Source organism: Triturus cristatus, chromosome 3_1, assembly GCF_964204655.1.
Source record: "Triturus cristatus chromosome 3_1, aTriCri1.1, whole genome shotgun sequence".
Lineage (NCBI taxonomy): Eukaryota > Metazoa > Chordata > Amphibia > Caudata > Salamandridae > Triturus > Triturus cristatus.
The window spans coordinates 666465702-666483483 of record NC_140583.1 but is presented as its reverse complement, the minus strand read 5'-3'; the positions used below and the strand labels follow the sequence as shown (position 1 = coordinate 666483483).

The following is a 17782-nucleotide window of genomic DNA, read 5'->3' as shown; positions in this document are numbered from 1 at the left end:
TATTGTCAACCATGCTGGAACATGAATAGATGGAGAAGAAAACCAAAGGGCACCCTGGGACGCCAGAAAAGCAGTTTGGTACTTCCCCCAATCAGGAAAATTACAGCCACCCACATCATAAGATTTCCGTAAAAATTTATAAGCAATCCTAGCCCTTCTATCATTCCATAAAAATTTAGAAGTAAGCAAATCAAGTTCATGAAAAAAGGAATCAGAAAGCCTTACTGGAAGCATAGAGGAAACAAAATTAATAATAGGAGTGATCATCATTTTAAGAGTCTGCATTCGGCCCCACCAAGAAATATGCTTCGGAGACCAATTTTCTAAAAGACGTCTCACCTGAAGAATAGTTTGGGATTCATTATAAGTAGCCGTAGCATATAGGGTGGAACAAAAATGGATACCCAGATATTTTAGCTGTTTAGATTGCCATTTAAAGCCCGCCGAACCCATATGAGAGGAGAAGCAGTAAGCATTTAAGGGAGACATCTCTGTCTTATCTTTGTTCAGAGTGTATCCTGAAACTTTTGAAAAAAGAGAAATCGTATCTGAAATAGCAGGGATGGCCAAGGCAATATCATCAGAAAAAATGAGAACATCATCTGCATATGCAGCTGTTTTAATCTGCTGAGACCCAAAAGAGAACCCCTTAATATCTGGATGTGAGTCAATCAATCTGAGGAGAGGATCAATGGACAACAAAAATAAGAGAGGGGACAAAGGACACCCTTGTCTAGTGCCCTGACAAAGGTTAAAAAAGGAAGACGTAGCACCATTCACCCGTATGTTAGCCCTAGGTCGGGAGTAAAGAGACATAACCATACGAATAAAGGAATCACCAAGGTTATGTGCACATAAAACAGCTCTTAAAAAAGGCCAAGAGACCTTATCAAAGGCCTTTTCAGCATCAAGGGCCAAGGCCGCCGCCGGAAGATTAGATCGCTTGGCGGCACCAAGAATATGACAAAAAGTACGAATATTATCACGTGCAAGACGCCCCTTTACGAAACCTGTTTGGGAGGGATGAACCAATTGAGGAATAAAGGACTCTAAACGTTTAGCTAAGAATTTAGCAAAGATCTTAGCTTCCATGTTAAGAAGGGAAATGGGACGAAAATTTTTGGGATCTGCATGATCCTTCCCTTCTTTGGGGATAACTACAATAGTAGCATCAGCCGCGGAACCAGACACAGAACCATCCTTAATAAAAGCATCAAAAACGGATTGGAGTTTCGGGACAAGCACGGGAATAAAGGTTTTATAAAACGCAATAGGATATCCATCAGGACCAGGAGCTTTCCCAGACCGAGTAGCTTTCATCGCGGAGATGATTTCATCAGAAGTAATCGGACAATTTAATGAGTGATTATCTTCCTCCGAAACAACTTTCAAAGGAACCGACTTCAAGAACTCCTGACATTGTTCAAAAGAAGCTTGAGCAGACGGGGTATATAAATTATTATAAAAATCGCGGAAAACCTCAAGAATTTCTGCAGTTTGAAATTTTTTCTTACCAAGCTGGTCAGTAATAGAAGGAATTTGGAAAGAATTACAAGAAGATTCCTGAAACTTTAAAGTGGCTGCAAGAATCTTGCCCGCACGATTTTTTAACAGCAATCTCTTAGATTTCTGAGCCTGCAGGCCAATATGAGCTCTCTTGGTGACTATAGTATTATACGAATACTTTAAATTCTTAATAGATTGGAGGCAGGTCTTATCCTGAGAATGTCGAAAGAGGGATTCCTGACGTTTGATCGCATCTGCTAAGTCCGTGAGTTCCTTTTTAATGGCTGCGTTTCTCCTTGACATACATTTAATGACCTGACCACGGAAAGTACATTTAAAAGAGTCCCAGAGAACAACAGGGGAACTGACTGACCCAACATTCTCAATAAAATAAGTCTCAATATCATTGGAAAACTCTCGCACCAAGGACTCATCATGTAAAATTTCTGTGTTTAGTCTCCACGAACGAGCTCGTGCCCTAGGGACAAAGGACGTAAGAGTAAAGGTCACTGCGGCATGATCAGAAATTAAAATAGGGTGAATAAGCGGAGAAGAAGGAAATTGAACCAGAGAAGAATGAACCAAAAGATAATCAATACGTGAAAAGGACGAATGAGGGGAAGAAAAAAAGGAGAAGTCACTGCCAGTGGGATTATGAAGACGCCAGACATCCTGAAGATGGGTAAGAGAGCACATATTAATCATTTGTTTGTGTGCTTTAGGGGGACGAAAGTTAAAGGCAGAATTCCTATCTAAAATGGGATCCATTGGCAAATTAAAGTCTCCACCTACAATAAGATTACCAGAATGAGGTGTATCATTGAGCTTTTTGGTGATCGCATTCCAAAAAGACGGGTCATCCTTGTTGGGGGCATAAATATTCATGACAAATAGGTCAGCAGTACCATTGGACACCTTAGATAGTAACCAACGTCCCTCTGTATCCTGTTCAGAGGAAACAATAGATAACCCAGAGTGTTTAGAGACTAAGGTAATTACCCCATTTCTTTTACCACAAGCATCTGAACAAGCAACATCAAAGACCCACTCTTTCTTCAGAAACAACGCCTCCTTGGCAGAGAGCTTTGTCTCCTGAAAAAGGACGAGATCCGAAGAAAGAGATTTACAGTAGTCCAAAATCTTTGACCTTTTAACTGGGTGATTTAACCCTTTAACATTAAGGGAAAGTATATTTAGTCCAGACATAGAACCATTATCAGGAAGAAAAGACATTTCATATATGACAAATGAAGTGCAACAACCAGGAGAACCAACCAGCAGACGTCAAAAGCCAACACAAAACAAGGTGAAACCAAAGAGGAAATCCGAAGAGGAAGAAGGAAAGAAGAGGAGAAAGAAAGCAAGAAAATACACAGAAAGAGAGAGAGAAGGGCCCATAAGGCAGGTCTGAAAAAGACCAAATTCATACAAGGGGGGACATGGGAAAAAGAGCAAGGGGCCAACAAGAGGAATACAAACTACAGCATAAAAGCCCCAAAACAGTACATTGCTGATTATACATGTTTAAAAGAAAAACTATCTAAAAGCTAAGAACTGGAACTAATTATAACATTTTGGAAAACAAAGTGAAATGAAAGACTATAAAGGCAACACGGTTAACCAAGTTAATATATAGATACCAGCTAAAATGAATCATAGAGAACGATAAGGGCAGGAAAGAGAGAAAAAGAAAACAAGTGCAAGCCATAAGAGCTGGTGGAAATTGAACTAAGAGTTAACACTACTATTAGAAAGAGCCAGACCAAAGCGGACTCCATAAAGAGAAAAAGGAATAGAATGAAGAGAAAAGAAGAAATACATTCTAAAGCATACTATATAATACATTATGGGAAAAATAAGTGAAACATAATAAAAACGGCATATAGTATCCGCTCGATATAGCAATCAATGAAACCCTATGGCAGCTAATTAAGGGAACTAATACTATATATAAATATGTAAAATCTATATACAAGCTTATAGATAACTGACCATGAGTAGATAAAGCCATATACACACAAATTGGCAAAATAAGATACGCTTGCCTAAGTAAGTGAACATGTAGGTAAAGAGGCATAAAACTATCAAGTACAAAGCATCTATAAAAAACTGACCTACTCGAAAAAGATAGTTACTAACACATAATAAACAAACCACTCAGCGAAAAATCAATAAAGTAGATATAACTAGTAACTATATGGACAACACATAGTGACTCAAAATATAGCCATAAGTAAACATCTAGTAAACATATATGATTCAAACATATAGACAAGCCATACAGCAACACTTTGATAAAGCAAAGGAAAAAACAATGTCTTACTCCATAAATACGCGATAACAAGAGACAACCATGAGGCAAAAAGACCGACCACAAAAGGATAAAACAAACCCAATTTCACATCAAAAATCGACGCACAAACCGAAGTCATACAGCGGGATAAGAAAGGGACCAGGAACGAATACATCGAGAGACAAATTGGGAAGGCAAGGAATAACAGGACGACACGCGAACAGGAGTGAAGTCAAGCCATCAAGAGATGCTACCACAAAAAAAATTGGAAGGTTTATACAATAAAACTAACAACAAAAAAAACCATTACACCATAGCGATAACAAGGGAGCACCAAAAGACGACAAAAACACACCAAAACCAATGGACATAAAGACCACCGCGCAGATCTAAAAGCAACTAGACTTAATAGATATGACAAAGAAGAAAAACAATGCAGTATGAATAACCGCATCAGGTGCCAGAAGAACCAGGAACATGTGAAGCCACCGTTTGAAGATCCATCTGTAGCTCCATCTGATTATCCAAAAACGAGGCCAAATCAGCAGGATCGTCAAAAATTCTGACACGACCTTTGAAAGTAATGCGGAATTTTGAAGGGCCAGCAAAGGAGAAGGGGATATTCATCTCAGATAAACGCTTCCGGAGATTAAGAAAGCCCTTCCTCCTTATCACCGTGTCCCTGGCAAAGTCTTGAGAGATTGAGATACGATGGCCATTCCAAGAAACAGCTCTAACCTTCCGCATATGAGCCAGAATCTGCTCTGTATGTTGATGACGCAGCAGTTTAAAAATTATCGCTCTTGGTTGCGTAGCAGACTTGGGGCGAAAGGTGGGGACACGGTGTGCACGTTCCAGTTCAAAATCTCTATGGAAAGAAATTTGTAGTGTAGAGGGAATCCATTGATAAAGAAACTCAATCATGGAAGATGCATCCTTCTCAACATCCTCTGGAAGACCAAAAATACGCAGATTGGATCTGCGATTACGATCCTCTTGTTCAGTGAGGTCTTTCCTCAATGCTGCCATGGAACGCTCTATCTGCGTGAGAGATCTAGAGTGCTTTTGCATGGTGTCCTCTGCGCCACTAATCCGTGCTTCTGTACCTGAAACACGCAGGGAAAGGGCCTTGAAATCATTCCTGATGGCTAACACCTCCACCTGCAGCAAATCTGTGTTAGTCTTAGTAGACTGCGCAATTTCATAGACTTCATTAAGGCGCGTCAGGATGGACTCAAGAGTAGAATTAGTGTCTTTTGGAGCAGACTCAGGTGTGGGGGATACCTGCTTGGACCTCTTAAGAGATGCTTTAGAGTCCTTAACGTCTTTAGCATTCGGTGAAGGGGCCATATTCTCAGCCATAGGGCGGACCACCTCAACAGGACCAAAATACACCTCTTCAGATATAGTAAGAGCAAGAAATGCCAGGGGCTGAAAAACCCTTAATGTGCGATAGGAAAAACGAGCAGGAAGGAATAACGTACTTGCAGCAAAAAGAACCGAACAGTGAATATGGCAGGCGATCACGGTCAGAAAAAAAAAAAAAAAAAAACACCTCACAAAAAAATATCAAGTGCTGCAGGAGCAAGTAGGCACACCCCGACTACGAAAACAACCAATATCAAGCATAGAGCAAAGAAGCCTCACATAAGGAAGTGGCAGTGCGTCTGACGAATAGTATATTAGCAGAAACCTCAAAAAGTTCTCACAATGGGCAGCACTGCAATAGGCGGTAGAAAAAAACAAAATAAGCACAAAAAAAGTGAAAAAACGTCACCAGTTCCTGTATAACTCCATTCCTGACAGGATAACCCCAGTAGCGTCGTCGTGTAGAGGCCAGAGTAAAACTCCCTCAGAGAAGAAACAAAATGGCGGCCGCTCGTAAAACCATGGAGCGCCGCCTTAAAATGCCGAAATATGGACTCTGGCCATATCCCACCACCAGAAAACTCCCCCGTAGCGGACCCGGCAGTTTCACCGGCAAGATATCGTCCTCTGCGCTGAACGGGGCATTCCTCAGCGGCAGCAATGTCTCCGTCGGCCCTCGCTCTTTACGGAGCTCAAGCGCGATCCGCCATCTCGCAGCGGCGCGCAAGACACGCCCCCTATTGACCTTATGTTTTAAAAAAAAGATTAGCTGTCTTTTACAATAAAGAAAAAAAGCTTTTTTTATATAATTGTGACTTGGTACACTGTGCTTTATTAGTTAATTTACTGTTTGCTTGTTTTGAAAAATACATTTATTGTGGCATTTATCCTTACCCGATTGCCTAGGAATTTGTTACTCACAATAACTACAAGTTATTACTATTTTATGTTTCTGCTTCCCGCACTGCAAGAAAGCAGTGGGGCGACACTCCTCCGCCATAGCAGAGAAGCCTTCCCTGATGTAACGTAAATAAAACTAATTCTAATTTTGCATGGAGCTGTTCTTTCACTGCTGATGAGAATCACCAATGAGTTGTGACAAAGGTACAATGTAGTCTTAAAGTAACACTAGAAATCCCATAGAGCTAGACAAAGTAATCACATACCCTATGGTTTAGGAGCTCATACTAGCGCCTTTTAACATAGAAATGGCACCCTGGGAGATAAAGGGTCTAATGAGTTTTAAAAACACCACAGTTTTTTAGGAGCCCACTTGATTAAATGTGGGATTTTCTTGAAAATATTCAATCAGAGGTGCAGTTTTGTTATTCAAGCAAACCGGGAGCTGGCCCTGGCAGGCAAAAGCCAGATAATCATTCAGGTTCAAACTGCAGCTTGTGTCAGCATTACTGACAGCGACGGCTCCTCTGCAATGGCGGAGGAGCGTCGACTCACTGGCTCAGAGCCAGCAGCTGAGAAATAAAATATTGATTTATTGTTTTATTGTTCGGCTGCTGGCCGAGCCAGCGTGAGTAGAGAGGGGTGGTGCAGAGCCATGGGAGGTAGGAGGAATAGAGTGGTATGCACACTTCTAAGTGCGCATGTCTGTTTGGCTGGCTGTCTTAGACCTGCCAAACAGACATGCGCAGTTAGGTTTCTCCAATCCAGCTGTATTGCACAGCCAGGTTGGAGAAAAAGCACAGACTCCCTGTGACTGAGCGAGCGTTAAACTAGCCCAGTCTGGCCAATCCCAGCGCTGCTCTCATGCTTGGTAATAGCATGAGAGCAGCGCAGGGTTTGCACAGGGAGTCTCTGATGCTGTCTCAGTGTCTGCTGGGACCAGGAAGCAGAGGAACACCGTGGAGTGAGGCGGCCGGCTGATTCAGGTAAGTCTTATTTTTTAAAATAATTATTAAACCCCCTTTGTGCTCCTCCACCCTTCGCTCTCCCCCCGCAACCCCTCCACTCATCCCACCACTGATTACTGAGTGTGAGGCAGGGCTGTGGGAAATCTGCAGAACTCATAGTATGTCGGAGACGTACTTGAGCTGTGGATCAATGCTCACTGTTTAGCTAAAAAGACTGCCTGACACAGCGTCCAACACCCCCAGTGAAGGGGCTATGTCCCTATGTGGCATACTTGGTAGTGGTGCTCAGGAGACGCTTTTCCTCAAGGAGCGCTGTGCTGGGCAAACAGTGAGGGCTGTTGTCACTATTTTTACACTGCCAAGGAGTGACTGTCAGTATTGGTTGGGCCAAACTCAAGGAAACAATATTGAGGAACCTTTAGGGAAAATGTTCAGAAAAAGAAGTACAATGGACAGTATTCCAGTGTAGGACTATTGAGTCCCACAGAAGATATTTGTGTAAGCGAAGCAGCAGGACTTTCATCACAGTAGCTTATCACATACTGGAGTGCCTCCTGTGTGCACCCCTTCCTTTTGTTGTATGCCTATAAGATGATGCACTTATCTTGTGGTGATAATCCCATTTCTTGTTTTAAGGAGAGAGGCTTGGTAGGGTTAGAAGTGCCTGGAAGCGGACAAAATAGCGATTTGATGAACAAAAGCCTTTGGGACTGGTGGCTGTGAAATGGCGTGAGTGACCTAAGAAGGGGGCATTACTGTTTCTTGAACAGTAGAAGAGAGTGATGTGTGTGAAAGTCTGACAGCAGTTCATGTGAAAAAGATGAAGAAGTGTGGGCAGTGGGTAAATGAGTGATGCAGCAGTGTAAGAAGATGTGTGTAAATGCGTTTATTAAACATACAGTGCAGAACTTGTGTGTGTTTCTGTTTGGTGAGAGAAAGATTCTTACCCCCTCATGGGTTATGCCTTCCCCACCTTCTGTCTAATTCTACACACCCTTCTTCATCTTCATCACTTATGTCTGAAGTTAGTTCTTGTAACTCTGTTCTTGCCCTACCAAGCCTGTTGATTACCCTCCTGGATTGTGCCATTTACTTCCCTCATCTCCTTCCATCCTCCCTGACCCTTCTGTTAAACCCAGACAGGAACTCCCACCCTTCTGTCCCGGACAACTATTTCTGCTGGTTTCAGCAATAATGGAACAAGGGATCAACTTCTGGGCACTGCTTTCTGCCTTCTGTAAGGCTCTTGGGCACCAGGAACCAAGAGATGTCAGATCTCAGGCGGAGCTGTCCGGGTTTGTTGGTGAATGGAAGAAGAAATGGATCCCCTTCATACCTCTTCACTCCACGAACCAACTTCCTCCAATGCTTTTTCGAGAAGGGTCTTATTCTTTTTTTAATTGGGTTTTGACATCTGAAGCACCACAATAGTGGTAATGGCGAACAAATGATTGTTTTACAACAAAACCTCTGTTCCAAGCCTGCTATTCCTGTTGTTGTCCCAACATTTCCATTTCCTGAGACACATATGGATAAACACGTGAATATGTAGTTGTGAATGTAGTTCGGTGGGTACACTCCACAGCAGGAAAATTCATCAGAATGGTCCACTCTGCTTCATGACCCTCACATTCCCCGGACTCACCCCAGTCCACACCCTCTGTCAGGGCTCCCCGATGAGTCTCATGAGCCCCTGTCGTCAGCCACCTGCCTTGGGCCCCAAATTCTATCACATTTTTTGGGGCATCCCCTTGCCCATACCAGTCTCCTATCTCAGTACCGTCAGGATCACGGCAATTCCCCATCTCTGGATCAGATCAGCCAGTGCCACTATCAGGGCAACATTACAGAAAAGTAGCCCATAGCGATCTAGAGTCTGGTCCCCCCAAACTCCCAAGGCAACCAGCTGTGGAGTGAGGTCTACTGTTGTGTCCAGAGTTGCTGAGTTGCTACCCTGCACCCCCTCCTAAAATCCCTGGATCTTTGGGCAACCCCAGGTAGTGATCTCTTTGTATATCTCTTTGTCCACAGCCGCTACAGAGGTCTGACTCTCATCTACCTGTACGGAGCAACCTGGTCCTGGTGAAGTACACTCCGTGTAACATCTTCAACTGTATCAGCAGAATCACTCCCTTATTGCCACTTCGTGGGGGTAATGGCATGCCGCTCCACAGTCGTCACCCTCGAGCCTACTCAGGTCCTTCTGCTATCTCCCCTGAGGCAGTCAAGAGGGGGGAGACTTGAGTAGCAGTGTGGTATATATTTGTGACACCACATGGCTGGTTAGCGAGGCCCAAGGTTTCTATATTCCAATGGTTCTCTTCCAGGAACTGGCCCAAAAATTCCCCATAACCTCATAAGGTATATGCCAGATGCAGGTATCAGCGGTATCGGCTATCCGATCACTTCGTAATGTTCTTGCAGTTCAGAAAGCCGTATAGTTTTATCATCAAGCCAGATGTCCTCCACCTTCGATACACCCAGTAGTCCCTATTTCTTGTACTCTTCTATTGCTCATGCCCTGGCTAGGATGTCCGAGTCCCATAGCAGTGCTTCCAGCATCACTATACACTTTCACCCCAGGGCACTTGCTGCCCTTTTCCAGATTTTGACCAGCACTGCGGTTGGGGAGGTGGCCAGTGGTGGAGTCCCTCTGACCTCATAGAGGCAGCAGATGTAGCCCTCAGGTTCCATTGCTGGCTGATTGGCCAGTAGCGATTGCTCCTGTTGTGATGAAAAAGCCCAATCATTGACCACTTGGAGTTGGGTCACCTACTAGTACAGACTCAAGATCGGGAGAGTGATTCAACCCTCTAGGGATTTCATGGTCATAGTAGGCAGGGCTATTCTTGGGGTTCCCCCATCCCATAGCAGGGTCCTCTTTACTTAATCTTCCATTTTGAAGAAGCCACTGGAACCTCAAATGGGGTAACTTTGTAGTGTGTGCCGAAATTTCAGCAGGTTGATCATTTTTATATAAGGTGGCCCTTAGCATTAGCGACAACGGATGTTTCTACCATTGCCCCACATCTCCCCAGTAATTATCAAGGACCCTGGTGAGATTATCCTGGATAAAGAGCTCGATGTCTGGTCACAAATATCTCCAAGTATTTGAATCAAGTTGTTTCCCATCTGGGGGAATAGCCCCATTCCCCACTCAGCCCATTACGCGGTAGTGGATAGGCTACTGATTTACACCAATTGATGTAGAGCCCTGAATAAGACAGAAACACTGCCAGAATCTGTAGGATTCTGGGCATTGATTGTTCTGGGTTGGCCAGGTGAAGCAGGATGTTGTCTGCATAGATGAATATAACGTCCCCCCACCCCAGGTCCCACCGAAGTCCCCGGTGGAGCACACAGTTCAACTGCCACTGCAAAAAGTAGGGGGGTAGCTGGTGCCAATGCCCAGGATAAACGTTTTAGAGAATGCCCCATTATTCTTCACCTTGCTATTCGGATCCATATAGAGCAGCCACACCCAGGACAGATACCTCGGACTGAAACCCATCTTTTGCAAACACGCCCACATGAAGGGCCATTCTTGGGAGTCAAATGCCTTTTTGGCATCCGGGGCGAGCAAAATGGCCTGTTCCACTATTCAGTGCCTGCCGGCAAGTCACCCCTTCAGTCATCATAGGATGTATCTTGTCGCCTGGTAGGGCATAAATTCTGAATGGTCGGGCTCCACCAGTGACTTTATCACTTGCATCAGGCGATTTGCCAAAACCTTTGCTATGTTCTCGGTCTCAAAGCTGAGGAAGGATATTGGTCTGTATGATGTGTACTCCCGGGGTCTTCCCTGGCTTATGGATCATTACTATCATTGTTCTTCTCAGATCCCGTGGAAGGACCCCATCCAGCTGAGCCCTATAGACCATGTCCCGCATTGGGCCCACCACACAAGAACGAATGTATTTGAAAAACTTGGGGCCATACCGTTAAGGCCGGAGGATCTCCGCCCTTTCATTTGGCTTATAGTCTTAGAGATCTCATCTCCATGATCTCGGATTCTACTCCTCTACTTGCTTCCCTCTCCAACGTATGGTATGGGATGTCCGGCACAAAGTCTCTCAGGTCCCCCTTTTCCCTTCTGGCCTGGGTTTAGTATAGCTCCTCCAGATAGGAGGCAAAGACCTGTGCTACTGCCGCAGGAATCTCAGCTATGTTGCCTGTACTGGACCTGACCACCGACACCCACCGCTGCCCATCCTCTTTACGCATCAGCCAGTCCAGTAGCTGCTCTGCCTTGTTACCTATCTCATACAACCTGCCCTGCTGTATCCAGAACTTTGCGGTCCCCTCTTGTTGGGTTGTGACCGCAGGTCTGCCCTCAACCCGTCAACCTTATGTGTAAGACTTGGAGAGAGGGCAGCTACATACTCCTCCTCCTGTGGATTCTATCTCCACAGATTACCTGTCTTTTTCTTTCTTCTTTCCCGACACATGCACCATCAATTGGCCCCTTATGACTGCCTTAAATACCGCCCAGGGTCACGCCTGAGTCTACCGCCCCCTTATTGTCCCGGAAGTAATTGGCCGTGGACCCTGTTACTAGTTTCCTAGTGTTCCAGTCCATCAGTTCCCACGGGTCAAGTTTTCCTTCCCCTTTCAGTCCTGGGGTGGTTGTATTTAGGTATGTAATGAAAGAAGAGTGGTCAGAGATGCCCCGTGGAAAGAAGGACGTACGCGTGAAGCGGCGGTGCTGGGGGTGCATTACTAGCAAGTAAGCTAGCATGGACAAGGAGCGCATTGTGTTTGCTGCAAACGAGTAATGGTGCTCCCCTGGGTGTTCTTCCCACACTTTTCTGTTATTATTTGATTGCTGCTAGAAAAGCCATTTAAGGAATATTACCATTTAATTCCAACTTTCTTGCCTTTAATAAAATCTAGAATTCCCTGTTGCAAACTAGAAAATGGCAACTGTGATTGTCTGCATAGGAGATTGCAAACGTGTGTTTGCATTTGCCTATGTGTTTTATTGTATGTGGGTGAATTGTCATTTAAGTGTTTATATGTGAGAACGCACTCATGGAAGCCTGTACTGCCCTCTCCTTGTCTCATTGGGTTACGATGTGCGTCCTAGACTCCTTAATTCTCTTTAGCAGCATCTCTTTCCTGTAGGATGCTGAGCTGTTGGAAGTTGGTGGGCCCAAGGATGGGAGCTTCTGTGTTCAAGTCAATTTACTGGCCATAACATAGATCCTAACACTGTGGCGATGTTCTTTCAGAATAATGACACTTGATAGGGAGGGGGGGGGGACGGAGGAGTGGGAAGGGGCTGATTAGAGATCAAGTTTAAAAAGCAGATCTTACCTATACATGCCCTACTTTTGGCTATCACATCCATGCCACTTGCTTCAACATAGCACCACTGAAAAACACCCAACGCAGAAACCATGGACATATCTCAGCCTATCAGACGCCTGCTCCAATCAGTACCTGTATGTCGGCTGGCCGAGCGCAGATTTTGCCTGGATGAGCAGCCCTGAGTTCTGACAGTTTTTCCCATGTGCTGATTCTGTTTCTTTCATAGCTGTCGAACCAATCAGTCCACTCAACATCTGCAAAAAAATAAAATTAAAGAAGAGGACATTTTTATTTTCAAACAGTTTTTTCTTTTAGGATAGCCGTATCTTTTATGCTGGCACATAAGTGTTTCGTCTTTGAACATGCAGCTTAATATGTTGTTTCACATAAGTCTCTGTGTGTAATTTTGTATAATCAGCTTTCCTGGCCTTTACGTTGTTTCTGTGAGCTTGGTCTTATACAGGAGGAGAGGTGGAGAGACGGCTGAAAGGTCACATGGTTCCAGTTCCAAGAGCCAAAGGGTCCCAGGCCATATGGTGCAAGGCAGACAGAAAGTTTCTATACCTTGACCATGAAAGTAATTTAAAGGCAGTGAGGGGTAGCATTTGCCGCTCCTGGTTTCATCTATTGTATCCATGGGACTAGCCTTCAGTATTCTTAATTTTAGATGTCACGAAAGTAGAACCAGGAAGTAAACATGACTTTCAGACGGCTTAGTTGCTCTAATGATCATATCTGGTCCTTGCCCTAGCCACTCGAAGCCAATAGGAGACCCTTGAGAGGCCAACAGGGAAGCAAGAGGTCAACCCAGTGACATCATTAAGGTCAAATGGAGAATGACGCCTGAGACAATCTATCTTGGTGTTCAGACACAATATCAAAAACAAAAATATCATGAGACAAAATATTGTGTCAAGAACATCGAGGACAAAAATATCGTAAAGGTAAGTTTCAATAGGTAAGAGTTTTACTATATATAGCTCCACATATATGTACCTTGATGATATATATATATATATATATATATATATATATATATCTTCAAGGTATGTAGATGTAGAGTTAAGAATCGTAAATCTATACTTACCTATTTGCACTGACCTTCTCAATATTTTGGTCCTCGATATTTTTGACTCAATATTCTGTCCACACGACAATTTTGTTTCTGACATTCTGTCAGTGATCCTCTAGCTTGTATCTAAAGCTGAAATAGGACCGGCTCTGAGGGACTCATGGAGCTGTAGGATCTTTAGAAAGGGGGTCTTCAGACCCCTCCACTACTTCAGACTCTCTGGCTTATCTCGGTAGGGTGGTCTGAGAAGAACTTTTGTAGAAGCCCCATGAAGAGCTTGTCAAAAGCTTTGATCGCAGATAGCTAATATATCAGCAAAGTGGAACAGGAGAACCTCTCAAGATGACAACAATTACCTAAAGTTAATGAAGATAAAATCTGGTTTCAGAAGCTAGCTTGGAGATGAGGAGGCCATAAAAAACTGTGGTCACTGTGCCTAAATCCATTCCAACAAGGGGGTTGCAGTCTGCAGGCAAGCTGCAGTTGCAGTCCAAATGAACCTGACATCATTCTCATACGACATAATGCACACTCCCTTATAACTTTTTTTTTTCAAGGTAATGGCTTCCTGAAATGGTTGTCAGTTTCTAATGGAGCAAAAACACTTTCTACCATGCAAGCCTGGATGGAAAGCCATTGTCTGTTTTCCTTCTGAACAAACTGAGCTTGTGCCAGAGTCCATTTTGGCAAAAGTAAAATATAAGGGAAGTGTCCCTCATTGTATTGTGGGTATCGGTGCAAAAGGGACGAGTCTTTATAGTCACGCTGGGGACCACTAGCTGGAAGAAGTATGCACAATCTATAATAGATGTGTACACTCAGGAACTAAAAATAACGCAACATAGCATGCTGCAAACTATGATATAGCAGCTCATAGCATAAGTAATGTCATGTAACATGGCACAACAAATGTTGCATGACTGTTGTTTTGAACTTGTAAACAGGCTCGTGCCACAATTGCACTTGGATTCTGCTTTTTATTCATCAGTTGAAGCTACTGATGCATATGGGAATAGGACAGACTCCCAAGCGCATTGCCTCCACGGGGTCTAAGTGGTTATGGTTAGCTCTGCACGTTTTAGAGGTCTTCAGAGTTTGCACAATACATTTATAACCCCACAAACGGAACACACAACAGGCCCCTGCCTCTAAAATCCAGTAGATGTGGGCACATTTCCACTGGCCTTTCCCAATGCCTGTAAGGCTGCACCTGCCCACGTCTTACCAGCATTTCAGTGGCACCAGCCTGTTGAGCACACATAACATAAACACATTTCCCTCTCCATGCTCAAATGCTTCATGAACCTAACAACAAGTCTGAGCCGTCTTGACATAAAGCTTGTTAACTTCTTGTTCGCATGTTCTGGTCTCTAGCTGCCTATGTTCTTTTCTCCTCATCCATGATTCTTGGAGTTCCCTCTGACGTTTCCTCCTGGCAGATGGCCAGGGACTCTGCACTGTTGGGCCAATGGACAGTGGGATCGGAGGCAATGTCTGCATCGCATGTCCTGGTTTTTTGGGATTTCCTACGACTAGTGAGACACGGTGCGGTGTGCACCTCATGGTCACCACACTCCTCCTTATCATCTTCTGTGAATTTGTGCTTCGAACACTTTATTTTCCAGTTCGTTGAAAAATCTCCCTTCTGTTCTCATAAGTAATCAGTTCCTTCCTTCAAGGGTGAAGTCATATGGAAAAAGTTAGCTCGTTGAGACCAGTGAGCTGAGATAAGCAAAACATTTCTCCGTAAATCTTCCAGTTCATTTGTGTGACTTCAAGGATTTTCGCTATCAAACTTATAAACAATTCCCAGTACAATAGCTGTAAAAATAGTATTTCCAAATACAAGGAAATAAGAAATAATTAGTATCAAGTCTAATTCAGACTCACTAGAACAACACAGTGACTATAGAATGGAGGTGAATGGAAATCGAGAATAAGAATGATAAACTGTTTGGCGAGCTTTATTGAGCCATGGTACAGAGCTGCAATGAAAGCCAAAGAATGAGCTCCTCTGAGCTAATCCTGCTTCTAAGAGGTGAAAGACCAAGGGGAATATATATAAGGGCCATATCTCCGCCTTTTTGGCTTTTAAAGCCAAAAAGCGGAGATAAAAATATCGCCCTATTTACAAGAGGGTGATAACATGCATTAGCGCATGTTAGCACCCTTTTACAGCACACAGCAGTTTTCTCCAAAAACTAACGTCTGCTAAAATGCAGACTTAGCTATACTTACCATTGGGGTGGATTATGCTGATACGACCACAGGGTCGTATCAGCAAGGTTATTGCCGTTTTCCATGGAACATCGTTGGAAAACCAGCGATGTTCCATGGAAAACATTGCTTTTGCTGGGAAATTATCGCCATTGCGCTATGCGTTGTTAATACAACGCTAGCATGGCGATAATTTCCTGCGATAGCCAGCAATAACATTTTTCTTGCTAGGAGCGGCCAGCGATATTTATCGCTGCCGCTTGTTAATATGCCCCCTAGATCTTATAGTGACGGCAACCCATAGAATCAACTGTTTTTCGTTTAACTGACAGGATTCAAATTTCCTTTAGTAACCCAAATTACACCCCCCCCATCACCGAGCTACCTCCGGTTTCTAGATGTCCAAGTAATATGATTTCTAATTTACAAATCTACGTGGATACTATGACCCTGTGGGATTCCCACTCAGGAGGTATGACAAACCCTACATGAGTCCATTTCCACTACTGACCAATAGGGTTTCATTTAGAGTTTGATGGGCAGCTTGCTTCCTGCCAGGGTGGTGGAGGATGTTACCTCCACCACCCTGGCGTAGGAGTACCCACAATATTTTAAGATCTCTAGCAGCCTTGGGGAGATCTCTGAGCCTTTGAAGGAGCCATCACCATGGCCACTCGTCTGGACCACTGAAAGATTGGTGACCAGCTGCCATGATTCATGCTGGCTTTTAGAGCACATTTTTGTTTTCAAACACAAACAGGAGTTTGCTTGCGCAAAACAAAATACTAGTGTCCCTGACGCCCTTGGAGTTTTCTATGAGGGTGTGTCATTCATTTTTCTTTTTTTCTGTTTTGTAGCGCCAGGCTTTCCTTGGCTGGCACAAACAGATAAAAAGTACTTCGGGCAGTGGTGGCTCCTCCGCAATGGTTCAGAGCCAGCAGCTGAAAAATAAAACAATATTTTATCATGGTTTAATCTTTCAGCTGCTGGCTGAGCCAGCGTGTGTAGGGAGGGGCGGAGCTGGGAAATGGGAGGGAGGAGGAATGAAGTTGCATGTGCACTTCTAAGTGCTCATGTCTTTTTTGCTAGCCATCTTAGGCATGCCCAGTTAGGTTTCTCCAAACTAGCTTTATTGCACAGTCGGGTTGGAGAAACAGCACAGACTCCCTGTGCCTGAGAGAGCGTTAAATCTACCCGCTCGGGCCAATCCCAGTGGCTGCTCTCATGCTTGGTAATAGCATGAGAGCAGCACGGGGATTGTACTGGGAGTCTCTGATGCTGTCTCAGGGTCTGCTTGGACCAGAAAGAAGCAGAACACTGAGGAGCGAGGCGGCCGGCAGCTTCAGGTAAGTGATATTTTTTTATTATTTTTGTCTCCACCTCGTTTCCCCTCCTACGCACCTCCTTGCCCCCCACACCTCCTCCAACCACCTCACCACTGTTAGTTTGTGTTGGCCACTGCTGACTTCAGACCAGCCACTCTAAAGAGGGCGGGCAGTCTGATGTACTCACTGAATGCCCTCAGTTCCATGGGGCATCTGTGGAAGGATTGCACCAGCCGAGTCGGCAGTGGCACCACTGGCAAAAACACGACAGCCAACCTAACTCTAAATAATGCGAGCAAATGTTCGGTTTAGCTCACAGGGTACTCTGCCACATTAATGGTGGAGTACTCTATCCACCAAACTATGAATCAGGCCTTGAGTGAATGTTTTAGCAGAATGGTGTATTTCTTGAAATATTTCAAGGAGTAGCTCAGTTGTAATTGATATGGTATCCAGTCATTGCTCCTTTCTATTACTCTTGATGGTATGCTGTATTATATAGCAGCTAAAAATCAATTTGCCACTGGGACACATGCATTCAATCATCAGCCTACTCTATATCCAACAGCCCTGTGTCATAAAATAATTATAAGCCACACTATGTTAGGAAAAGTAGAAGTCCCAGAATGAAAAATGTTTTTGACAAAACCGGCAGTAGGCAATTGGGTCACATGTTGCATTGCATGGGGGTGTGCTGGTAAAACTGCAAAGTTTCCAGCAATGATTAACTATATCTCCAGCAGGCTTTGGTTTCTGGGCATACTTGTGGTAAAGTTCGGTGGAAACCATGTTGGAGCTGGATAGCCCTCTATATATCTCCGGA

General features: G+C 44.1%; 1 protein-coding gene across 1 annotated transcript in view; it reads right to left on the bottom strand.

Moving 5' to 3' along the window:
- CEMIP (cell migration inducing hyaluronidase 1) overlaps nt 1-17782 on the bottom strand; it is a 908751-nt gene that overhangs the window by 257710 nt on the left and 633259 nt on the right. Inside the window, exon 9 of the mRNA XM_085644720.1 lies at nt 12478-12599. Within this exon, the coding sequence (XP_085500846.1) occupies nt 12478-12599 (122 nt within the window). The remainder of the gene's footprint in view (nt 1-12477; nt 12600-17782) is intronic.